The 26,831-nt window shown below is 39.7% G+C and overlaps 1 protein-coding gene across 1 annotated transcript; it reads right to left on the reverse strand.

The window, feature by feature from the left end:
* Positions 1 to 23,712: 23,712 nt before the first annotated feature.
* On the reverse strand, positions 23,713 to 26,609 carry LOC124149244. The gene is made up of 4 exons (XM_048382559.1): positions 26,319 to 26,609; positions 25,571 to 25,673; positions 24,010 to 24,342; positions 23,713 to 23,912 (listed from the first exon to the last, which is right to left on the reverse strand). Exons 1-4 carry the CDS (start codon positions 26,607 to 26,609, stop codon positions 23,713 to 23,715), a joined length of 927 nt encoding a protein of 308 aa, XP_048238516.1.
* Between the last annotated feature and the right edge of the window lie 222 nt (positions 26,610 to 26,831).

The raw sequence follows: 26,831 nt of genomic DNA on the forward strand, positions 1-26,831 counted from the left end.
GCACTCAGCAATATTCCAGCGACATGACGGCGGTATTCAAGAAGTATTAAGATTGCAATCTGGCAATTTAGAATACATCGTCAACACAATTTCAAACTGTAAATTTGTATCATGTGTCCAAGAATGTGTGTTTCGCCGTTTTGTCTGTCTGTTAGAGTTACATGTCATTTCCAACGATATAGGATTGTGTATATATCAGATCAATAATGAAGTTCAACGAAAATGTTTTAGTTTTGGACATTCCAAATGAGTCAAGACGGTTGACTCTAGATGTTCTCATGAGGCGTTTTTTTCTAAAACGTGTTGGATTGTTTATCCAAGCTAAATTCCCCAGATAAAGACCGTCCAAACATAAAGCGACAGTTTCACTATTGTTCAGGGGTTAAGTAAGGATAAGAATTTATGGATGAACAACTTCTTTATTGCAATTAAGAGCGACGTTTTGGTGTAGATTCTAACACCGTTATCAAGCAAGTGTTAGAACCTGCACCGAAACGTCGCTCTTAATTGTAATAAAGAAGTTGTTCATCCATAAATTCTTATCCTTACTTAGTACTCCAACATCTAAATGCCTATCAAAGAAGTTGTTCAGGGGTTAGCTCATATTTAGATCTGATACTGGCGCAAACAAACTTAATGCACCCACCAATCTTGACTTTTAAGACATGTAATTAAAAACAACATAATTCTAAATCCTATGTTAATGTATATTTCGACCACTCTATTGTGTTTTATATAAACCGTAAACAACATAAAAAACAAATTACGGCTCTAGCGATAACGGTATGTTTTCCTTCAGCTAGGTTAAGAAGTGAATATACAAACAAGCAAAATAGCGTTGATTTGCCTATAAATCCCGATTTTTTAATCTACTGCACGGTATTACAATATATTGAGAAGATCTTGTCCAAAGTACGAAAAGACAATGTTGCATACTGCGCCACTACATGCACGTAGAAGCCGGCACGACATTACATGTGTGGGTTAACGATGTATTACATTAACCCCACAAATGAAGGTCTTTGTCAGGGTGTTCTCTTCCAGCTCAAAAATGAAATTCAACGGGATAAGGTCTGGGAGATTGTGGCTTGCTCCTGAACTGAAAATTCGCTGGTCAATTACATTTTAAGAATTTAATAGGCATTAAATAAATTTCAGTTTTAAGAACGCCTCACATTGGAGAAATGTAAGGAAATTCATCAGCATTTGATGTTTTTTTTACATCATATACACCAAGAAAGTAAGGGATCACGAAATATATATTTTAATACCAAGTATTAGAAACAAAGATAAGCGTGGACGACAAACACCCAATGCAAATATCAAGCGTCAATGCAAAAGAATAACCAACCTTCATTATCAACCAAAACAGATTCCATTTGGCGTAATTAGATAAAGACCAAAATAGTTGTGAAAATGAAATGAATGAAGGTTTATATCTCTAAAAGTTAACACCACAACACTCCCTTTTGTCTGAACGTGCATCACGCCGTAGCGCCACAGACGTGCGAAGGATGTCATTCATGATTTTGACACTTTCACTGGCAGAACTCGGCGTGCACTGGTCAATACGTTCAATGTTTCACAGTCTGTGATAAACAGACTATGGAACAGGTCCCAACACACCCAAAATGTTAACGATCGACGCCGTTCAGGGCGTTCCAGGTCAACGACAAGACTACCGTGCACGATTCGTCAATGCTCACCTCCGGGAGCACAACACCCATAGAATACCATGCCCAGCAATGAGTCCAGACCTTTCCCCAACTAAACACGTCTGGGACATGGTAGGGGGACGTGTGCGTCAACGTCAAAGACCGCCGACCACGTTGGCTGAACTTAGGCGCTGCAAGAGGAGTCGGACAGACTCCCTTAAATCGCCATAGGGAGACTCATACGCAGTATGCCTCGTCGAGTGAGTGAATGTTTGACAAATCGTGGCGGTATTACGCACTACTGATCCAAAAATGTCAACTTTGAAATTTCCCATCTTTCGTCATACTTCACTATAGGTTGTAAGTGGTCCCAATTCGTTCATTGTTATCATACAACTGTTCCTAGAAACTAATATCTCTTCCAATCACCTACTTTCGTTAAGAGTATTCTATAAGCATTTGTTTCACCTGGTATTATCACTATTTTACAGTGATTCATAAACATTATTATTATTATCATAGATAGTCGTAATCGTACACTGGATTCTGCTTTTGTTTGTTTCTTTCTTTCTTTTTTTGTTTGTTGTTTAACGCCGCACTCAGCAATATTCAAGCTCTAAGACGGCGGTCTGTAAATAATCGAGTCCGGACCAGACAGTCCAGTGATGGATATCATGAGCATCGATCCACGCAAATGGGATACGATGACATTCGAGCCTGACCACCTGATCCCGTTAGTCGCCTCTTACGACAAGCAAAGTCACCTTTTACGGCAGGCATGGGTTGCTGAAGACCTAGTCTACCCCGGATCTTCACGGGTGATTCTGCTTTAACAAAGATTTCATAGGATTATGGATATGGTTTTGATGCTTTTATTTACAAGTATTTATTCAGTCCCAAGACGCATGCGTGAGAAGTGACAAGCTGTGAATCGCTCTCTCGCCGACAACTGAAAATATAGTGAAATATCTGCTACAAAGACATCGATCGAGGTAAGATCAGTGATTAAACACTAACTTTCACACCTTGTGATATCGTTAGTGTCATTTCATGTCGGAAAATATGCCAGAAATTGGAGAAACTGTTCTTACCGACAACGTACTGTCAGTCATGTTACCCGGCCTGTCAGTGACAAGCTCATTCGTCACCACTCGCCCCTTTCCGTAACCTGCAAGAAGACTCGTCCCCTTATCGATGAATGTTATGTGCGAAAATACGACAAACCAATCAGAATGCGCGTATGATTTCGAGTTCTTTGTCAAATAATCCCTCAGAAATAATTTTTGATTTTACATATGTCTTGCATTTAAAAATATACCCAAGACACAGTTAAATTTGTTCAATCATACTGTATAATTCCGCACGTCCCCATGTCCTTTAAATTGCATCTGAAATATATTTAATATATGGGGAAATATATGTGAACTATTACGCAACGAGTTGACAATTGTTTTAGGTATGCCCGTTTGCGCTAAGACGGAACCTAGTCGCAAAAATGGCCACGAGAGGGGCACGAGACGCTATTCGGCTTGTCCCGGAATAACACGAGTTGGTCACGAATGTGACAAGCTGTTCATAGTCACAGAGTGATAGGAATAGACAACGATCAGAGACATCTGCGGGAAATGAAGATTCTAAGAAAAGAAAGGAAGAGGTGGAATAAGTAAGATTAACAGCGATAGAGGTGCACTCAAGCGAGTCGGGATCAAACGATGCACACAATGGCGACGGTCAAGGTACAAAGTACAACACGAAGAGTCAGACAGGTGAGAATGTCCATCTAGTGCATACAGACAATGTGAGTAGAGACTCAACACATACATCGAAATGCTGTTCAGTAGAATGTGACAGACAGAAGTTTTTATTTACATCTCACTCGTGGGGATACATGCATATAAAATTAAGAATGTATTGTACACGACCAATCGCTTAGCGATTTATGAGAGACACTTTAAAACTTAAGTAAAATATATACAACAATGCAATACATTAAAACACATATGTACACACATAAAACACTATTGATGTAAAAGCTGGCGTCTCTTTCTTAAAATATCATGACAGGCTTTGGAAGAATAAAAGCTAAGGTCCGGGCTGGATAAAATACATAAAAAACTGCTCCCTGGGTTGTTTACTTATAAAACCCTGCACAGTACGAATACACTGTTTAAAAAGTAAATCTCTGACATCTTTGTATAAGGGGCAAGATAAAAGAACATGTATTTCGTCTTCGACTTTATCTGTACAGTTAAAACAATAACGTTGACTAAAAGGTATATTTTCGTAGCGCCCCGTTTCTACACGTAAAGGAGCCACCCCACAACGAAACTTGACATAGGCACTTCTGTGGCCACGGGAGAGTGGGTATTTTAGATAATGTATTTTAGAATACTCTTTTTTGTATTGTTTATAAATTCTCAGTTTATTCCTTCCGTTGTTTCGTGCAGATGTATCTTTTAAAAGCAGATTTTTCCATTTTGTTATATATGCTTCAAAAACTGACGTCTTCACTGTTTTTACAAATAGCCGGGTTTCAACAGGCATCTCTACATTACAAAAGTGACCTAGGTCCATGTTACGTAGACGGGATGTTACCCTGAAGTTCCAACTTTTCCTTTTACACTGTTCCGTCCACCTGAATATTCTATTGTTTAAACGCCTCTGTGATGTGTTACACATTCTGGCCCAGTGTCTACACACAGCTGCCCACTGTCTCACTATTGGAGGTACCCAATTTACTGCTACATTTGGGGCATACTTTCCGAGTCCCAAAAAGAAACGTATAGCTCTGTAGTGTAGAGCGTTTACTGCTGAATACTCTGCTGTTCCCAATATTGCTGATCCGTAGCTCAGCACCGACAATACCTTTGTGTCATAGAGTTTGGTATTTACATTAAATGGCATATGCTTTATATTTTGATATAAGAAGTCCGAGAGCGCTATTAGCCGTTTTCACTGCATTTTTGGCCATTAAGTTACAGTTTCAATGTTCAGTTAGTAATAAACTAAGATAATGATAGCTATCACATATATCTAACTTAGTTTCACCACATGAAAAAAATGTTTCTGATCTTGGAGTGAAAATGCATCGGAAATGTATCACTTTTGACTTTTCTTGATTTATTGACATCTTGTTATCTTGACACCACATATCTAGGGTAGATAGGAGAAATTTGAGGTCTTTCTCTGTTTCAGCTGGGAGTACAATATCATCAGCGTAGGCCAGAATACCAACATTTTCTTCTCCTATTTTGACACCCTTTTCAGTTGCATTTACTGCCTTGATTAGGTCGTCAATATACAAGTTGAAGAGTAGGGGGGAGAGCAAGCACCCCTGTTTCAGACCTCTGTTCACTGTAACCCATGGTGTGTTGTGTACTCGGTTGATCCGGACGGAGTACTGTACATTCTGATACAGTGATTTGATTGCTGACAGCATTCTTCCCTTCACACCATACTGCGAAAGTTTTCTCCATAGCAGACTCCTGTTAATTACGTCATAGGCCTTTCTGAAGTCAATGAAAGCAGCAAAGGTAGATTTTCGCATTAACTTCCTAGTTTCGACTATACTAGTTATTGACCTTACGTGATCGATTGTTGATCTTCCACGTCTAAAGCCATTCTGTTCATCACTTATTATGTAGTTCTTTTCCGACCATTCAACAAGGCGCGTGTTCAATACTCCACAGTATATCTTGTAAATTACTGGAGCTAGCTAGAGTTATTCCCCTGTACGTGAAAGGGTCTCTTGGGTCACTTGACGAGGATTTCGGAATAGGATTGATTAATATATGCCTTTTGACCACATTTGTGGTGTACGTGATGTTGAAAAACATACATTAAAGAATCTATGCAGTGTTTGAATTGTTCTTTCTCCTCTTAGTAACTGTATCTGAATTTCATCTACTCCTGGAGCTTTCTTGTCCTTGATTCTGCGCATCGGCCGGCGTACTTCCTCTAGAGTGATGTCCTTGTTAAATGATATCAGTGTTGAGGTATCGTCATTTACTTGAGATTCAGTGTCCGCTGACTCTGTATTGCCGTTTAAGAGTTCTTTAGAGCGCCTTTCCCTCTTGTTTAGAACACACACTTTGTTACGACACGTATTACCGTCTTCATGCAGAATTTCTAATGGAATAGTTTTCTGCCTTTCGGTTCCTACTCCTATCTTACCGATTTGTCTCCAGAAATCCTCGTTGTTATCATCACACATAATTCCAGTTCCTTTTGAACTGAAGTCCTGTAATGTCTTTTCTGCTTCTGAACACATTTATCGAAATCTTTCCTCAGCAAAATAAACTCATGCTTTAACTGCCTTTTACACTGACCACTAGCTCTACACCTTGGCTTCTCTGCTGCACACATGTCGTTCCATTTTTTAGATAACTGTTCCACCAGGGGTGTCGTTGTCTTCTTTTCTTATTACTTTTTTCGGCTGACAGGTTCACACGGATAACAGGAAATTTATCTCTCATTTCATTTTTAATAATGTCAACACAGGCAGTGTAAGCCTCATCAAGACTTTTCTTGAATGTCATCAGGTTGAAGAAAGTCCGGGGGGGGGGGGGGGGGGGGGGGGGCAGGGGGATCTTGTTAAATGTTAAATATTTGTCATAGATTATTGTGTCAGAGTTATCTTCCCTTAATTCCTCAGTTGTGATATTGTCATCCAAAGTTAAATCCCATGTAAGCATGGAATGGTCTATTTTTAGGAGCACATCTCCGTCTAATTTAGACATACATTCTGCATTGTTAACTAAAACTGTGGGGCGCATAACAGTAAAATCACTAAAGGAAGCAATACTTTCGTAGGGTACAAAACAATAGTCAACTACTGACAAACCTTGCCTTGACACATATGTAAAATCGTTTTGCAGACTGTTTCTACCGTTCAACATACAGTAGTTGGCACTAATGAGAAAGTCTACATATAATTTACCATGGTTATTTTGTGTAAAATCAATAACATGTCTTTCTGGGAGACGGTCAACTCCCTCTTTATAGTCACTCTCATCAACACACCGGCTGTTAAAGTCCCCGCAAATAAAACTAACAGACCTTTATTCAAACACTTGTGACAGCAAAGTGTCATAAAAAACTTTCTGCACATACATATCTTGATGAACCACCTGGCGGTAAATAGCAAACACATATATATGTAACAGCGCCTGTTTTTCTATTCTTAACTGACATCCATAAAATACCCTCATTGGTTTTATCTTTAATGTCAATATCAAAATACCTTAGGAGTTCATTATTTATTAGGAAGCCCACCCCTCCTGATCCTCTGGGGGCATGCCTATGCAGTTCTGTCCGGTTATAGCCAAACCATTTATAACCATCAACTTCAATCACGTCACTATTTTTTAGATGGGTTTCTGTTATACCAATTATATCACAATTCGATTGAGTCGTAATATTGCGTTTTGCGACAAAGAATCCATTGACCACCCTTTTACATTCCAGCACCCGCATTTTACCTAGTGGTGGCGATGTCGCGAACGATTGGCTGGAGATCTACTTGGATCCCGCCTCCTTCGCATTCGACGATCTTGTGAATGACGTATTTCTCGCTGATTGGGTGACCTTTCCCGATCACGTGGCTTGTGTTGGTAAATATCACCACGTGCGTTTATGTTGTCAAAATGTCGTCCTTCACCGGGGTTTCACGGGGATACCGCTGACCATCGCCAGCATCTTCTCTGTATCTTTTGTTTTCTCCAAAACGATACAGTCTTCCTCCTTCTTTTCTCAGCTGGCCATTACCTACAGTGTCTGCGATTAAACGCATATTCGACTAAAACATTCGTTGTTGTAATGGCTTATCACTTGAAATGTAAACATTCCTATAGTTTCTGCTGTCCCTGATTCTCTTTTTGTTTAAAAGGATTTTTTTCTTGTCATCGCGCGATTTACACTTAGCAATCACTATTCCAGGATATCTTGTCCCACGAGATTCCTTTCTCTCTGCTATATCCACCTTTATGTCATTGAGCTTGAGACCGTCTTTGATAACACCATTCACTTTTTGTGCAACGTTTTCATTCGATGACTGCGGCAGGGGAGGGGGGGGAGAGAGGACTGGTCAAGTGGTTCCAGTGACAGCAGGTCACCAGTCAGGCCCCGGGACAGAGACGACAGTCGCAGATCGACAGCCAACACGTGAGTGAGTGACACGCGATACAACCAGCGCGATTCGCGTTCACGTGGTCGTGTTTGCAAACACGGGTCACGTGACTGGAGCAAGCCAACCGACCAGCGAGCAGACGACACAGACGCGAGAAGTCACAGCCTGCGATCCCAACTACTAGGTTCGATGCGGGTTTTCGAATACGTATGGGTTTGTTTTTTTTCTAAAGACACTTACTCTGGTAATTATTTATTACGCTCACAGTTTTTATCCAAATCTAACCTAGACATTGTTGGTTTTGCAGAGATGCATTTAATTGGTGATAATGTACTGAATGTTGATGGTTATATATGGTACGGACACAGCCGAAAAAATAGACATGTAAAAGCCAAATGTGGTTCAGGGGGCGTTGTTTTTTTCATCAAACGTGACCTTTAGGATTGTTTTAGTGATTCCTCGGAAGTGGGTATATTGTGGTTGGACGTGACAAATAAGGATAATCATGATATTGTTATTACAATTTGTGTATGTTATTTACCACCTAAATATTCATCAAGACAAATAGATGCTGTTGATTTTTTTATACACTTTTATTGCAGGTTATTAAATATCAACGGCCTTAGATGACAAATATATGTGGAGATGTTATTAGTCGATGTGGAGGGCTGTTAGACTTTGTGGAAGGAGTTGATATTTTGCCTATCCGGGAAACAATTGACAGTACTGTTAATAATTACGGCCATCCCCTAATTGACTATTTAATTAACATTAATTATAGTATTGTGAATGGAAGGTGTGGCTCAAGGGACGAATTTACTTATATACTGAGTCAAATTTAAAACTTCACATTTTTAAAAGTAATCCCATGAATGATATATAACGGACAAATGTATCAGAGAAGGTAATTTTTAATCATTAATGTCCAAAGAAGGATTTTAATTAACGGTGGGAACCATAATTTGTTCCAAGCACCTACGGTATTCGGTAATAACATCAACAGTTTAAATCATAAGTCCCAAGCACGAGAATCTGATGGCACACAAGTTCAGTAGCGTGTATGGCCACCATGTGCGTTGACAGCTGCCACACAACGCCTCCGCATGGACCTTGTGATGCTTGTGAACACATGATTGGGAAGATGACGCCATTGTTGCTGCAAAATGGTGCCAAGATCTTGCAAATTCTGTGGTTGGTTCTGGAGAGTGCGCAGACTTCTGCCAAGAGCATCCCAGACGTGTTCGATGGGATTGAGGTCGGGAGACCTTGACGGCCAGTCCATGACGTTGACTCCCGCATTCTGATGGGAACTCCTTTTCAAAATTGCTGTGTGGGGCCTGGCATTGTCGTGTTGAAGATCAAACCGGGTCCATGTGCTGCCATAAAAGGCAGAAGTTCTGGTGCCAGTACCTGGTCGCGGTAAGCAGCAGCGTTGAGGTAGCCACGGATGACAAGAAGCCTGGAACGTGCACTGCCACAGAAAGCACCCCACACCATGACACTTCCCCCTCGAAATCTGTCAACTTCCTGTACACAACACTGGGCGTAACGTTCATGACGGCGCCTCCACACCCTCGCCCTACAATCAGCAAATCGAAGATTAAATCGGGATGCATCATTAAAGACGATTTGATTCCAATTCCTCTGAGTCCATCGTAAGTGTCGCTGTGCCCACAATTGACGTTGACGTCTGTGTAATTGAGTCAGAATCGGCCCGCAGTATGGCCGTCGTGCTTGAAGGTGAGAAGTTCTCAGATGGTTTCGAACAGTTTGCGCACTCAGTCTACCCCTAAACAGTTCATTTCTGGTTGATGTAGCCGTCAAAAATCGGTTACGGAGGTGACGTACACGTGGTCGACCTGGCCGAGGGCGATCAGCGGTGGTACCCGTTTGCTGTAGACGCGTCTGTAAATCATAAACAGTCCGTCGACTACAACCCATCGTCCTTGCGACTTCATCTACGGAAGTTCCCGTCTGCAACATGCCGATGGCACGTTCACGTTGCACATTTGAAAGGCGTGGCATGCGAATGGCCGTAAAGACTTTTGTTTTCTTGTGTGTTTCTTTATTTTGTTAATGACTGCTAACAAGTATGGCTGAAAACACGTGCGGTATTATGGCCACATGACCAGTTGCACGTGAAAAACCACTTTTGCCACTATAGTGCCGTGCACATGATTTTGATCGATTCACCTGCACAAAAACGGGTGTTATCTGAAGACAATACGTGGCCATTACTGTTTAAATACACAAAAAGGGCCCACAATGATAACTGGTCAAAATGTTAAAATTTTAGGATTGTGAAGGTTTTTATTTGGTTCAGTATATATCATCTAGGGGTGCCTCTGTGGTAGACTACTGCATATGTCCGCATGAGAAACTGAACAAAATAAATGACTTTAATGTGTTAAGGCCAAGTGAAATAGGAACATAGTGGCAGCCGGGGATGCGGTAGATCAAACTGTTCTTAAAGTTGATCATTCGGTGTTAACCTGGACTAAATGTGACGGTGAAGAAACCAGACTGAGCGTCTGAGAGTAAAATAAGGTGCGACACATCAAATATTCCACAAATTTTCATGTCATCAGAAGAATGCAGCGAGAACCTTAACCACATCATAGATGGACTTGAGAATTCTAAGAAGCATCGAGGCAACATTGATGCTACCTTTAATGACTTTAATATGTATGTTAAAGAGGAAATGATAAGAGCACTACCAACTTAGCGTTTGTCTAATTCCCAACAGAGCAATACCCTGAGGAGTTATCTTCCCTTTGGAATGAAATGTGTTCAGCAGAAAGGGCGTGGTGTCAGTGCAAGGGTCCTCAGAAGGCAAATCACAAAGAAGCGTATGTATATGCTAGAAACCATTTCGATAAGAAGGTGCAGCGAGCGAAACGCCAGTACCAACGAGCCACTCTACAAGAAATCGAAGACATGTGTGAGAGCAATCACACAGAATTCTGGAGGAAGATCGGTAAGGTTGGAGTAGGGTACGATAGGAATCGGACAATTCCCATGGAAGTCATGGGTTGATGGCAGAGTATGTGCGGACCCTGAAATAGTGTTAGACACGTGGCGAGAGGTGTATTCAGACTTGTTAAACTGTAACGCTAGTGAAGACGAAACTCCACCCGCGGATACGAGCAAAAGCAGTGATAGTCCTCTAAATATACACATAACTGTAGATGAAGTGCAGCGAGTGATATGTGGTTTTTAACAACTGGAATTGACGCCATTCCATCTGAAGTTCTTAAAAATAAAAAACTGTTTAAGTTTTCTCCATGAATTATTTAACGCATGTTTCAGTAAGGGCGTAGTCCCTTAATATGGTGTAAAGGCATCATCTCACTTATCCCGAAGAGTTCGACCGGATACCCACGTGACCCCTTGGCATACCGCGGCATCACCCTAGCCAGCGCCTGCTCTAAGATATACTGTGGAGTATTGAACAATATACTGGCATCAGATGTGGAAACGAATGATCTCCTGCACGACAGCCAGAAGGGTTTTAGACCAGGTCGATCAACTACAGAACACATATATAACCTCACCTCTATAGTCGAAACAAGGAAAAGTCAAGGAAAACCAACGTTTGCTGCCTTCATCGACTTGAGTAAAGCCTACGATTGTATGGATAGAAGCATTTTATGAGAGAAGTTGTCATCTTTTGATGTTAATGGTTTTATGTGTAATGCACTTTTATCCATTCACAAAAACGTTCAGTGCTGTGTGCGTGTGAATGGGTTGTGTACCTCATGGTCTTAAACAAGGTTGTATGTTATCTCCAATGCTTTTTAATATGTATGTTAAAGATTTGCTATGTATTTTAGAAGCTTTGGGTGTGGGTGTGGGTGTTGATACTGTTATTAATGTACTGGCGTACGCTGATAACCTAGTGCCACTCGCTGAAAATGAAAACAACCTAAACATGTTACAAGACTGTCTAAATACATGGTGCCATAACAACAAGATGACCGTTAACAAGGACAGATCGAAGATAATCAATCCACTTCAGGCCTCCATCCATGAAAAAGACTGACGTTGCGTTTAAGTATTGCGAAGAGACTTTAGAAACTGTTGACTCATATTGTTACTTGGGGGATTCTGCTAACGGAACACCTGGACTATAAGCGTATAGGGAGAGCAGCTCTGCTAGTAGAGCACTGGGTCTACTCATCTCTAAGTACAAGATGCTAGGCGGAACCCTCTACGGCAAAATAGTGTGGTCAACTAAAGAATACGGTGCGTGTATATGGGGTCCATACAACGTGTCATGTATCAACACAGTACAGAATAGAGCTATGCGGTTTTTTCTTGGTCTTTGGAAATATGCCCTAAAACCCTGCTGTAAACGGTGATATGACCTGGATTCCACCTATTGTACGTCAGTGGTGCAGTACGGCACGACTTTAGAAAAGACTCTCTTATATAAAGCCGGACAGAATAACAGGCACGATTTATATATGGTGTAATAGATGGGCTTTCAGAGGAAAACGAAATTTGAACTTTAGAACACAGTTTAGTGAACTGGACCTTGAACATTTAATTCCATGTGAAAATAACTTTAATACGCAATTTATTGTATCTGAGGTCAAAAGCAAGGCTATGGATTTGTATGTGAACGAGTGGAAAGAGACTATTTCTAAAACGGTTGGTCCATCAGGCAAGGGAGGTAATAAGTTGAGACTCTACTGTAAACTAGTAGACAACTACTGTCCAGTAACATGTTTTCTACGACCTATGCATCGAAGTCACAGAAGTGCACTAGCCAAATTCAGATCTGGTACAGCCCCGGCCCTATACACATCAAGACAGGAAGATTTAATAATACGCCAGTGAATGAAAGGTTCTGTTTTAATTGCCAAACTTTTATTGAAGATAAAATACATATTCTATTGAATTGTACTGTTTATAATGATGAGCGTCAACCTATTTTAGCACAATGCTGTGATATGTATCCTGGTTTTAATACTCTTAGCGAAGTTGAAAAAAGTGTCTTTTGCTTTATCTAATAATGTTATGTGTAATCGTAGTGCCAAAACCTGACATGCAATTTTACAAAAACGTAAATCGGTTATTTATAACAATGTGTGATATTTCTTTACTATTTTTATACATGTTTGCTGTACATAATCTTAAACTCTGTATTGAGTGGCCTCATTAATAATTTTATGTTGTTTTATATATGTTTTTAAATTTTATATTGTATTACTGTGGTGATACTCAAAGAAACTATTGTCTGTCTCTCTGTCCTTTTAACACACCTTTAACCTAATATTTTATGCTCCTGGGTTAGATTGGGGTTCGCCCCGATGATGTTTCTAGGTTTGTAAACACCATACCCGTGCTTGTGGGTTTCATCGAAGTAGTAAATATCTAAGAACTACATCGCTTCGGGCTTTCCTCCCACATTAAGTTGACACTGTAATATTGATTGTAATACTGTTCAAATGGTGTTGAACCCAACTCACTCACAAAGGTGAAAGTGCATGAAGCCTATTCTTGATGTCTCCCTACCCGTGGTGACATAGCTGGAATACTGATACAAGTGACACTACACCAAACTCAACCACTCTTGTTTAACTCTTGTATCTGATCTATAGTTCGACGTGTTGTAGACCCGTCATCAAGTTATACGGCAATGACACAACAATAACATGTATGAGAAACAACGCCTTTATTACCTTATACAATTAATATTTAACGCCTTTATTACCGTATACAATATTTCAATACACTATTGTTCACCTCTGTACACAGTGTCCATGCAATGACCGATTTACATACGTACTACCCATCCCAGAACACCTTCAGGTACACTTTCTTACATTTATAATAACACTTATTTGGATGGCACGATTCACAAATAATAGTTAGTGCAAATGCATAACTCCTGTACAGGATGGAAGTCTAAGTGTTCTGATTGGCATATAAAATAAAAGTTAAGCATAAATACACCGATGTTCGACGCAGCAAATTGCTCTACACTATAATGGATACAATAGGACTTAAGTACTGGAATGATGGTAAACCATCCGGTTTATCTCTGGCATTTGGTTAATAATTTCCACCGTAGTTGTATGAGGTTATAACATGATACCTAAATAAAATATAGACCCCGTCTAAACCTTAGACAGGGTACTTATCTTATCTGTCCACGTGCTCGTCCGCAGGGATCTGGGGAGAGCATTGGTCCCCAGTAACCTTCGCGTGACTTGACTAAAATCGACCGGATGTTCATGCTCGTGGGCAGGGTTGATTACTTGTCATCGCACCCACCGACCTTACTTGGGATATGAATCATTGGTTTGTCTGGTCCATAATATTTACAAGCTGTTCCGTGGAATATTGACGAATGCAGCAACAAACAAAACGTTACTGATCCCTCGTGAATGAATATCGTAAACCATATGGCTGGGTGGTTCATAATAGTTGGTTATTTTTTTATTTATTGTCAATTACTAGAAATGGTATCGGCTCCGTTGATCATAACGACTTTTATCCATTTTACCGCCTTTACTCAACAATTAATGAGCGTGGTAACAGCTTAGTGATAAAAAAAATAATTCACGTGCATGTGCTCGGTCTTTCCGACACTGTAATAATTAAAAAAGTGTTAATTATTGTGATGTCATGTGTACACGTAGAATAAGTGAGTGAGTATTGTTTTACGCCGCTTTTAGCAATATTCCAGCAATATCACGGCGGGGGACACCAGAAAAAAGGGCTTCGAACATTGTACCCATGTCGGGAATAGAATCGATACCGGGACATCGGCGTGACGAGCGAACGCTTTAACCACTAGGCAACCCGACCGCCTTTACAAGCAGAAACAACAAATGCACTAAACATCATTCAGCATTTGAACTGGCCACCTTTCAACCTAATAACGCGACACCTTACAAAACGTCACAGAACTGTAGACACACAGCTGATGTCACTCAGTATCATTCACTTCTTAATTAATCTTTCATTACTTAATTACTCATGTTCATGTCATTTGGTGAACAACACCTGTTACCCAAACAGATGTCATCAATATTTCAGATCATCTGGTGTCGTATATATACTCCATACTGGTGGCTTACAAAAGTTAGGTAATCTTACGTGCTACGCGTGGTCACGTGTGTATTTCGCTGTTCACAGTTGCTTCCCTTAGCCATGCGATAAACCGTTGATTGTGTTTTTCAACACCATTATCCTTTATACTGTGTTTCAGTAAAGTGGAAAGCTTCGGGCTTCCTTCCACATCAAACTGAAATTATAACTGAACTATTCCTGGAAGCGGCGTTTAAATTAGCATTTTACTGCGATATTGTTTATCTTATTCTTTGAATAATTGTAACGTTTAAAGGATAAAGCAAGTGCATGTTATCAAATGATTCAGACCTGTTACTGTAATTTTGTGTACTAATTTCCCATCGACTGTGTATACTGTCCACAGAGCTATCCTTACACAATGTCCAAAGATCATAATCAAAAGACAAGGTATCATAAGCCCTTTTTGCATCACAGGACTTGCATAATTTAAGAAATTAGGAAAACTTCAACAAATCATTATGACAGTTATCACATGTGTCCGTATACATAAATATGAGACTTGGTTACCTAAATAATTGCATATAATAATTGTGGATAATTACAACGCTAAAATTATATGTACGTCTAAAGGTGTTAAATAAGCGGGGGTGGGTAATATTTACCACAAGAAAGCTGAATATCAAGGATGTAGAAAATAAAACCACAGACATAACTTTATGGTTTCAATTCCTTTGAACCATGGACGTTTTCATGTATAGAGTTACTCTTGGCGTTTGAGTAGCCATTCGGACGTGACTGGTAATTTTCTTATCGATTTTTCCGCAACTTAAAAAACATGACTATTCCAGTTAGCTACTTCGTCCTGTTAGGTTACAAATATTGTGAGTGGAGACAATAGCAAAAAATAATATTGTATATCAAAGTTTACCCACAACACAACTTTCACATTGACTGGATAAATGTTTAGCATTACAGTCCTGTAATAACATACGAGAGAGTAAACATTATACACACATTGTAAGCAACAGTATATTTAAAAGAAAACATATTAACTCTCATTTCTGTTCTCGTCCTTTGTGGAGAACCAATCGCACGAAAGTTTCTTTGAATACTTTTGTTTTGCAGTAATAAAATACGAATCCAATGGCACCACCGACCATATCAAAACACATACCAATGTTGAAACAAACCCTATACAGATTCTTCTCACGGCTGTACAGATTGAACACTGTGCTGTCGTTAGCGGCTTCGTTGACGACGTTGGTGGGCAGCGATAGGAACACGAAGGCAACTGTGAACAAAATAATCGCTTTGTTGATCTGCGCTTCACTTGATTTAGATGACATGTGCGCTTGATTCTCTGAAACAATTTTCTTACGGTTTTCCATGGCTCTGTGAAGAGTGACAGACAACAATACGTTTACCATGGTCATCACGATCAATGGTATGTAAACGAAGAGAGCTTTGGTTGTTGTGGAGATAGAATCAACGATAGCTTCATATTTCTTAAAGATGTCTGTAGTCTTTAGATAGTACATTGTCTGGTTGGTTTGTTGGTTTGTTGTAGAGGCTTGCTCGAAACGAAGAAGTGTTGGTGATGCCATCCCGTAGATTACAAGATACAACAACAGGCAAATCAGGCCAGAGATCAGAAATTTCTTTCCACGGACATTGAAAGGCCTGGAGATGGCCAAATATCGATCCAACGTAATGATGAGGTGCAGCATCACGACAACCTTTCGAGTCGTAGTCATCATCATATAAGATGTATAGCGCACCATCCACTGAGTTAAGGCCGATGATCCGTTGCTCGCTGGTATTATCTGAGCGATCTTCAAGATGATACTGCTCACAAGGTGGATCATATCAGAGACTTCTAACATTACCAGATACACAAAGCTTCTGTTCTTCGGCATGTAACAGAAGACGAGCACGTTGAAAACACAGCAAGGTATTCCAACAAGGAATAGGACTGACATGATGCAGAGTGTAAAGATTTCAAAATCAGACAGAAATTTATCTGTGATTATCCCTACCGATTCTGTAACGTTTGTTTCTCCTCTTGTTCCGTCTTTCTCTGTTTCATTTGGGTATGTTTCATCCGAAATGTTGACATAATTAATCATGTCATCACGTTTCCGTTCTGTTTCGTTCATCTGATTCTTGCGAAAAGTATCGACGACTGTTGACGTAATGTTGCCCCCGTCAACATCCAAACTTCTCATTGTGGATGCCTCCTCGCTCCGTGCTGTCACGAACATTGAACTCTGTTTCAATAAAGAAAATGTCACAAGCATATACAGATGACAGATTAGAAATCCTTTGGCAATCATTGTGTTCAGTTTTCTGAGACATATATGGGCAAATGCATTCAAGTAACTGAAAGCTTTGTCCTTATATACCTATCCATCTATTGAACAGGCTAGATAGTGTATTCCACATTGAAGCTCACCTGTTAACAAATGTTACCAATGTGTATACAATGTAGCACAAAGTTTTCTTCCCGTTTATCAAGAATTGTCCGATTAGTCTGTAGCGCCACGACTCGCTACCCAGAGCGGCTTTTCTTAGGAGTGCCAGAACCAGTTGATCGTCGGTTCGAATCCAAAATGGTGGTTTGTCAGCAGAACATGGTTGGGTTTCATCACAGTGTGTGTCACCAAAGACGTAGACGTCTACGAACTACATCACATCGTGGTTGCTTCACACATTCAACTGACACGCCCCAATATAACTGAAATACAACAGCGTTAAAGGGGCATCTGTGGTAGGGACTACCGCACTCCAGTGGGCGGAGCTTATACAAGTGATCTGACAGGTCAATATGACGTCATGATAACACACTAATTTCATTGGTTAATGCGTAAACGGATGACGCCATGTAAACACCCACCCACGTGGGCCGTTTGACAACAAGGACAACAAGTTTTAACGATTTATCAAACACAGTCCAACACAAAAATTATAGTTCTGTGCTATTCTCTGGACGAGAACGAAATACGTTTGTCGTGATGAATAAGAGCAGTGTAATTGAACAAAACACCATAATATGTATCACGGCACCAATCGTAATCATGTGGTGTACGGTATATATGTAGTTTATTAATAGCATTTCTCATAATATATACGGTAATCGGTGATTTTAACAGTAATCGTTTCCCTTGTGTTCGTCTTGTCTTCATCTGGAATCTCCATGACAACTAAAAGTTTAAAAGACCCTGATAATGGTAAAAAAAAATCAAGCGATGAAAGCAGTATTTTGTTGTGTCCGTCACATGTTGTAGATACATAGAGTGATACAGTTATATCACGTCCTCCAGCATCCAGGGATGGTTGGGTAGCCTAATGTTTAAAGCGTTCGCTCGTCACGCCGAAGGACCAGGCTCGATTCCCACATGGCAACATTGTGAGAAACCCAACTGACACGCCCTAATATAACTTATATACAACCTAAAGCACCGCGGTTTGTCAACATCTGATCGAACTCAAGCGCTAACCAACATAAACTGTATCGTTTACACGATTACACATTTCTGTCGGGAAAATAGACCAATCAACTTTTAACAAACGAAACCCAGTTTGATCTGTATGTGCATGGACCAAGCAACTTTTAACAAACGAAACCCAGTTTGATCTGTACGTGCATGGACCAAGCAACTTTTAACAAACTAAACCCAGTTTGATCTGTACGTGCATGGACCAAGCAACTTTTAACAAACGAAACCCAGTTTGATCTGTATGTGCATGGACCAACCAACTTTTAACGAATGAAACCCAGTTTGATCTGTATGTGCATGAATGAGCAAACATTTGTCCTGGTGATTACGATAACATCTAGAAGGTGTTACCTTTTAGCGTTGAGGTTACCTTTCGTATTATAAGTTCCTTTCTTCACGTATGCCCAGGGCGATGATTATGGTCATTTTTGAACTTTCATTTTATACTCTGTAGATGGTACTATTCAGTGTGGAAAGTATCATTAAGTACTACTGCATGTGTATGTTCACACTTGATTCGTGAATTTGACCATTCCTAATTGTGTTCCAATGAATCCCCTTTATCTAATGACTCATAAGATACCGGCATTCCGCGAACCAACCATCAACACACACATAATAGTTGAATAGTCGGCATTGTGTAACATGTGACAGTATAAACTATGGAATAATGAAGTCGAAATACCTTTAGCCAGTGAGCTAAAATGTTTTCTGTTCATATGCCATTTTTGGTTAAATTTTAGGATAGTTAAGAGGTTATTCGTTTATAATCAAAGCATTTTAATTTCAAGAGACAAACTCATTAAATGTGATCATACGCCTGTCGTGTTTCTTGTTCCAGGGCGTAATCCTGTAACGTTTCTAATAGGCAACTGATGAAAAGGCATAGGACCAGCTGTAAACATCGTCGTCCTAAAAGATACATTTCACTGTTGTATTATCAAAGCTTGACGGAACACACGGCATCATCAAATTTTTCATCTGTGGCGTGTAGACTTTTTGATATTTCTTCTAATTAACAAATGATGCTTCTTGTTTACAATAACATGCCAAATAAACACCATTGTTCCGTGTATGCATCTTGTATTGATCGGTTCACAAGAACATTCTCTCGATAGCTTCAGCAGTCATTGTTTACAGATTACAAGACCTCCATGTGTGTACGTGTTTATATGTGTGTATCATTTTTGACTTGTAATTAAAAGTCGCAATGAACAGGTAAATATCACCTGGGGGGAGAAGACAACAATGTTCTCTCTAGTCTTTGCTCATCTGGTTCACAGCATTCTGCATAGATCTACTCCCTGGGGGCAAGGCGTGACAAGGTGTGTTGTACTCTCATCGCCAAATCAAGTAATCCCTATGTTGTTCTACTCTTCCAAGTGTTGCGTAACATGGGTTAAACCCCGGGGGAGCTGAATATGTAATTTGAATGCATGATAATAGCACATGCTTTTGGCGTGTATACATAACATTATATATAAATAATTACTTTCTGCTTATAAGTAAAGAAAACGTTTAAGAAATATGTTCGTTTTGCAACACAGTGGGGGGAAAGGAAGGTGGGGAACTATCGCTGACTCAGCATAATCGATAAATGCTACGTAGCTTATGATGAAACTCGGGGACTTCAGGGCCTAGATTTTCGAAACGATCTTAGCTAAGATAAATCCTAACAACTTACGTTCAAAGATAAGATATCTTAAGTTTAAGATAAAATAGAGTTTCGAAACTATCCTAAACCTGTCGTAACTCTGACAGAGAACTCATTTGAGATTGATAAAGCGGGGTGTTTCCGAGTGACGTCACGAGGATTTCCCCGCCGCCAGCAATAACAACATTGTGATACGGAATTCATGATCACATTGTCAGGTCACACTGTCACACGCAACTATTTGAGTGACATTCCGTACAATCCAATAAAAAAAATAATTTGAAGTTTACACGATATACGGCTTTTCCATTGGACGAGAGGTCGGTCACATGGCCGCGAAATTGACGTTCACAAGTGTATGAACGACACAATTTGACGTTCATACGTTTTTCACGAGACCGTGTTCTTGAAATGACGTAAACACTGACGGACTATTTCCACATTCCTGGGGAAACCCCTGGGAATTCCCTAGCACGAAAACACGCATAAGCGTTCGTTCTGATCATTTAGAACCTTTATTCTTGGTCTCAGCGTTTCAGTATACATTGAGAAATATATATAGAAAATCGTCCTCTATGTGCCAAAGAATTTTATTTATTTTTTCCAACAATTCACATCGCGGAACACTTAATAACAGTTTAGGGTAATAAATAGAGGATTCATCACGTGTGTTTTTTAATATGGGAAATATCAACCGAGTCTTAGTTAATCGGTATTTGCCGAACCTTTGGCGAGGCAAATACCGATTAACGGGACGAGGTTGATATTTCCCATATTAAAAAACACGAGTGATGAATTCTATTTATCATTTTCACATTTTTGCTTCCAAATTAAGGAATAATTGCATTAAACATTAACATCAGCAAGTTGTCGAAATCTTACGTATAGATCGTGCGTAGTGATACATGTGTTCCATAGCCATGTAAACCAAAATAAACAATTCGCTGAGAAAAAAAGTTCCTCGGATTATTTTAAACAAAATACTTGAACAGACTTTTGCAGAATAATTGAAACTTTAATAACGGTAACAACAACGATTCTGTGTAATCTGATTATATCTCTGGTGTAACTTCACTTATAATATATAGTTTCAAATCAAACCGCTCCCTCTTCCGGTTATCTAATTTGCATATCTAATTTGCATACTTATGTCATTGGGGTATGACATGCATGTTTTTTATGTCATAAGCTTATGTCATGGATAAATGCTTAAGTTAAATGATAAATTGATCTTATACGTCATCTCTCATATCAGGATCACAATTATGTCCTTTAAATTCTAATTTCTAAACATCGTATTTGTTGTGTTCGTATGATTTGTTTGTTGCACATTCCGTAACTCGTGATAAAATGGACAACCCGAAAAGAGCCCTAGGCCTAGATATTGTGGATATCAGTAGTAGTATTTTATTCAGCTGAAGAAGGTTTTATAAAGTTATTGTGGGCGCAACATATGTACAGCCTCATTAAGGATGTTAATAAAATGTAAAAATTTAAAAAAAAATATTTACCCGTATTGAAATAATGATGATTCGACGAATACAATCCACTTTATGAACAGGAGGGTTAAGCTTGGTATTTCCGGATATTCTTACAATTTTCACGTTGATTATCTGCAGGTTTTCTCCAAATACCGATAGTTATATCTCTTGTCTACTCTTGTTACACTCACTAGAAACTTCCCTCTGAGAAATAACGTAGTCCAATTCAGGACGTCATCAAGTTGCGAGCGCAAGCTCGAATCTCCAGAAATGACGTTATGATAGAACAATGTTCTATCAGCAAGATGTTTACATGACTATTCATTTTTTATCATTTGTTAGTGCATTATTATAGACCAGTGAAACCCTCAATCGAAGTTGAAAGTATCAACAGAATTACTTGTATGTTACAAGTATTCCATAATCATAAGAATTGTACATTGCCCATTGTACGATTTCGACTACATCAAAAGCTTGTGTTTATGACTATTTTTATCCTTCTGAATACGTATACATATATTTAAATATGAAATAAAATGAGGGGGTTTAACTGGTTTCTCTTATTTCTAGTTCCCGTTGGTAAATCAGTGAAAGTTAATTTAACCATTATTGAACGATATCAGATCTGAAGCTTAAGTTCAATTCCTTAGCCAAATTCGCTTGTCTTGGTTTTGTCAATCAGAGCTAGAATTCCCATTCAAATGCATAAAGAAACAGATCACTAACGATGGGAGCACAAATGATGCCTATTAGGATGCTGACTTCTTGCCTAAATGTCTTATCCCCTAATTTCAAACAGAATGAGGAAGTCAAGAATTTTACATATTGTTTTCTCATTAAACTTCAGATGTCATTTGGTTTTGCATTTTTTTTTAAATTGTCCTGATCCTTTAAAGATAGAGATGTACATTGTAAATGTACCTGTGGTAACCACGGTTCGTTAACACGGATAAAACGAATTATGGTTTTCCTATATGTTTGTCGTATGGGATAGTAAAAAAACAATTGTTTGAGATCAACAAATCATTCTCATCTTCAAACCATCGATTGGAGCGCCAGTCATACAACCCAGTACTTGCAACTGTTTAGAGAGCAAATGTTAATGTGAAACTGTTACAATTCCATAGGGTTTCCACAACATATGCGTGGTATTAAATCAATTTGTCTCTTCCGCCACATTCCAACATGTATCTGTCCAATTAAATTGTCCAAGGTTTCCCATAGACGACGTTGAAATATACATAAGCAACTTTTCTGTGTAATGGTCTAAGTCAGTTTTACCAAGTGATACTTTATTATCAGCACAACTATCAGGTTTGATCAATCTTTTTTTTGTGAAGATTAAGTTTTTGTAGAACAACAATTTCATGATGATATTTCGGTTTCAGCACCAATGGAAACTCCCATGGAAATTTTAAATGCTGGAAAAGTACCACCCAAAATTATATTCAAAGGCATACATCAGGAACAAAGTAGTTGAAAAGATACATTGAATACAATGTCCTAGGCAGTTCAGTGAGAGTCACAGATATGATAACTTTAAATATCCAAAATAATACAAGTATATATATCGAGTGAACACAACAACCATATAGCCATTCAAAGAGAATGATTAAGACAAACCTTTATTAAATCAAAATTATGGATGGGGCAAGCAAATAAAAAGAGTAAGTGAAAGAAATGTTCAACGAAAAGCCTTAAAAAGACCACTTCTAAATACAAGACATCAACGCCAGAGCATAATCAGTCTCGAATATCTGCCGAAACAGATTCCATTGGGCGTAAAAGGCAAAATAGCGATGATAATTATATGAATGGATCTCTGGACATCTGTGATCGCGAAAGGGTAAGCATCTCCTGCTTTACTGGTAGAAACTTTGAATTATTTAATCCACACTAAAGCCAGAACGATTTGGTTTAAGCAAGTACAAGACTTTTCTTTACAGAACATGCAGGCCTTTTATTTAAACAGAAGTTTTAAAAATACAAATGAAAGGTTTCCAAGAGTTTTCATGGCACTGTCATGATTCATTTGTTGGGAATGGGATTGTGGTAGAACCAAAGGATGTATTTTACATTGGAATTACTGCATTGCTGTATTGTTATCCCGTGGTGTCTGGCTTGTTCCGGTTTTAATGTATTTCTTCATTCATTGCTGCCTTAGTCTCTTTCAATGCTCTGGCTGCCTGACCCAGGCCAAGCTGACTGCCTTATCCCCACGTGTCTGGGTTGTTGTAGACCAGATACAAGAGCATCATCCTCGGGGACCGGGTTGCCAATCCCTGCCCAGGAGTCCAGTGTAGGTCACTGTCAGCGCCGCCAGCCTGTCCACCGACAGGGGATGCCTCATACACGCCTGTGGGATTGCAAGTGGAGCAGTCCTTGAACCACCAGCCTGACTGAAAGTCCTGAGCACAGTTCCGAACACTGTTGTCATTGTCCTGGTCTGGGGTGCTGAATGATGAACCGTACAACGGTCCAAGGCAGTCTTCGAGGGATTCATGAAACTTGTCACTGGTGTAATGATGGCCAAACGTCAGGTTCTACTTACTTGCTTCATCATTTACTCCAAAGTCCTGCATGTAATACGCGTGGTAGCTGCTACCCGTTTCAACCTGTACCAAGAGCGAGTGTTTTCTGCTGTAGCTGATGTAGTGGATGTAGTCATTGCCCAGCCAATGGTCTCCTGAAATGTTTCCAAATCCATTCTTGTAGTCATCCCATGGTCTGTTGAAGTTTTCATTTCCAATGCCCTGTTTCAGAATGGTGGTTCGTCCACCAAAGGCCATCTCACAGTAGACAATAAATGGGCGGGGGGATAGATGAGGTTGGATAATGTATTCGCCATTCTGTCTGTTGTAATGAGCCACACCATCGGAACAGTCTGCAACGTCAAGAATAATACTTCACACCACCAATCTCACAGCAAACTAAGTGAATTAATAACTTGAATGTAGCTATCGTTGAGGTGTACGTTTGCCATAATGTGGTGTTGCATCTCAACGCAACATCTAATCACAATGAAAGCACACCGAAACGAAATTGTGTGCGTATATTGGAGAACTCACAATTGACCTAAGCACACGCTTAAAATGCCTTTGAGACAGTGTCTCAATGAACAGTCAAAATGGCGAACTGTACGATAGAGGGAAGATTTCAATATCCCAAGCTGCCCCAATGTTTGGCAAATCAATATGTGTAATGTCTCGACTGTGGGATAAGTAACGGATTGGGTTGCCTGAAAAATGACATCTTGACAAGATCGACTTATTACATTATTGCACTACGCAATAGATTTAAATCTTCTCCTCTTATCAATAGAGAATGCCATGACAGCTTACCATAGGCCGCAAAATTGGAGTGGGCAAGGCAACAAAAGGGACGGGCTGTGCGCAGATGGCGTTACACCATGTTCACAGACGAGTCCATGTTTAGCCTCGATTCACAGATGGCAGAAAACGTTGGCGACGTAGCGGCGAGCGGTATGCCAGGGCAACCATGTTGACCAAGATCGGTATAGGGGCGGTAGTGTCATGGTCTGGACGGTATAACACATGACAGACGAAATGATTTGGTAATTGTGAATGGACATTTGACTGGCCAGCGGTATGTTGACGAAATGTTTGGTCTTGTCATTGTTTCATTTGCTGGAATTATCGGAATAAAATTGAACAGCAAGATGACAATGCCAAACCACATCGTGCCCAGGTCGTGTATATCTGTGTGATATATATCTGTATACTAATAATCATGTTTTATATACGATTTAACTATCAATTGTGTATTTGAATCACACGTTCATAAAAGTCGTCAGCCACTTCGTTACCCGTGAAGAGCCGGGGTAGAATAGGTCTTCAGCTACCCGTGCTTGCCGTAAAAGGCGACTATGCTTGTCGTAAGAGGCGACTAACGGGATCGGGTGGTCAGGCTTACTGACTTGGTAGATGCATGTCATCGTGTCCCAATTGCGTGGATCGATGATCATGATGTCAACCTCTGGATTGTCTGGTCCAGACTCGATTATTTACACAGCGCCGTCATGTAGCTGGAATATTGCTGAGTGCGGCGTTAAACAATAAACAAACAAACAAAACTTCGTTTATCACGCCTACCTGTAATCACATCTTCACAAACATCTCCCTTGTAACCACTGAAACACCGACAGATGTTTGTGTCAGGGTCGTGGTCTCCGCCATGAAGACAGGGGTTATATACCTGAAACCAAAATATCATCTGTTGACAGTTCCTAACACACGTGTCAAGGGTTACATGAACATACATGTACATGGATGGTCACTAACACTAAAATAATATGCTACAAGAAGAAGTTGAAAACCTACAAGTCAATTTGCCCTTACAAGATCAGTAAGAACACTTCTGAGTGTATCAGTCATTCTACCGAAACAATAGAAATCTTAGTGGAGCACATGAAACCTCTTTAAATCTCCTGTTTCTTGTGATATTGGTGATGGGTAAGTATACACTGACTAATTTAAATAATACAAACAAGACATTGAAACAAAGAAAGGTTCGCACCTGTTGACATTTCACAATATCTGTGTCCATAGAAACACGAAAATATTTAGTAATATAATTGTAGATTACATGCAGTTACAACAACAACTTATATCTAAATATGTACAAATGCTTATGGCTTAAACTGCTGAATATAGGTGAAGATTCCTGACTCCAAGTTTCAACACATTCCCAACATACAGTTTACTTCACACAACCGCGTGTTAAATACATCTTTGTAGTCCAACACTTGCACGTTTTTATCAGATGCCCTTTTTAAGTAAATAGTGTTAATAACCAGGGAAACAGAACACAAAGTCAATCAATTGGCCTGAAGGTACTCACGTCATTGAAGTGGAGATCGCCAGATTTGTCACAGGGCCACTCGGGAATGTAAGCACGATGGAGAAAACAGGTTGAAGAGGATTTCCTGAACGTGAATGAATGGCATAGTGTCTCCCCACTGCACATGTTGGCACAGGATGTAGCGGTGTGACCTTCAAATGTCCTCAAGGGCCCACCATTGAAGCTATGAGGCTCCATACAAGACCCCACAACCTCAAAGCCCTTAAAGACCCCTGAAATGACATAGTCTGTGAAAAATATTACCAGGACAATACTCGCAGCAAATCCCATTTCCATGAATAAATCTTTCTTATGTTATGTCGAATCGTTACGTACTGGGAGTACAGTTACTATCTGTTTTGGAAAACTGAAATGGGGAAATGTGATTCCACGATATATAGATGGTTCTTACGACTGGGAACAGATTGGGTTATTAAGATCTCGATTGGTCCCGGACTGTTCACACGGGTCAATACAGCTTATGTTTTTTTATACACTGTATTGATTTGAAAA

This window comes from Haliotis rufescens, unplaced genomic scaffold (genome assembly GCF_023055435.1).
Source record: "Haliotis rufescens isolate VD_foot unplaced genomic scaffold, xgHalRufe1.0.p SCAF_4, whole genome shotgun sequence".
NCBI classification, from domain to species: domain Eukaryota; kingdom Metazoa; phylum Mollusca; class Gastropoda; order Lepetellida; family Haliotidae; genus Haliotis; species Haliotis rufescens.

Excerpts from the sequence above, each read along its gene's own strand:
- LOC124149244 (XM_048382559.1), bottom strand. The coding sequence starts at position 26,609 with ATGGGATTTGCTGCGAGTATTGTCCTGGTAATATTTTTCACAGACTAT. Across the intron at positions 24,343-25,570 it reads TTGTGAAGATGTGATTACAG|ACTGTTCCGATGGTGTGGCT; the intron begins GTAGGCGTGATA and ends TTGACGTTGCAG. Across the intron at positions 23,913-24,009 it reads TGGAGTAAATGATGAAGCAA|CACCCCAGACCAGGACAATG; the intron begins GTAAGTAGAACC and ends TTCATCATTCAG.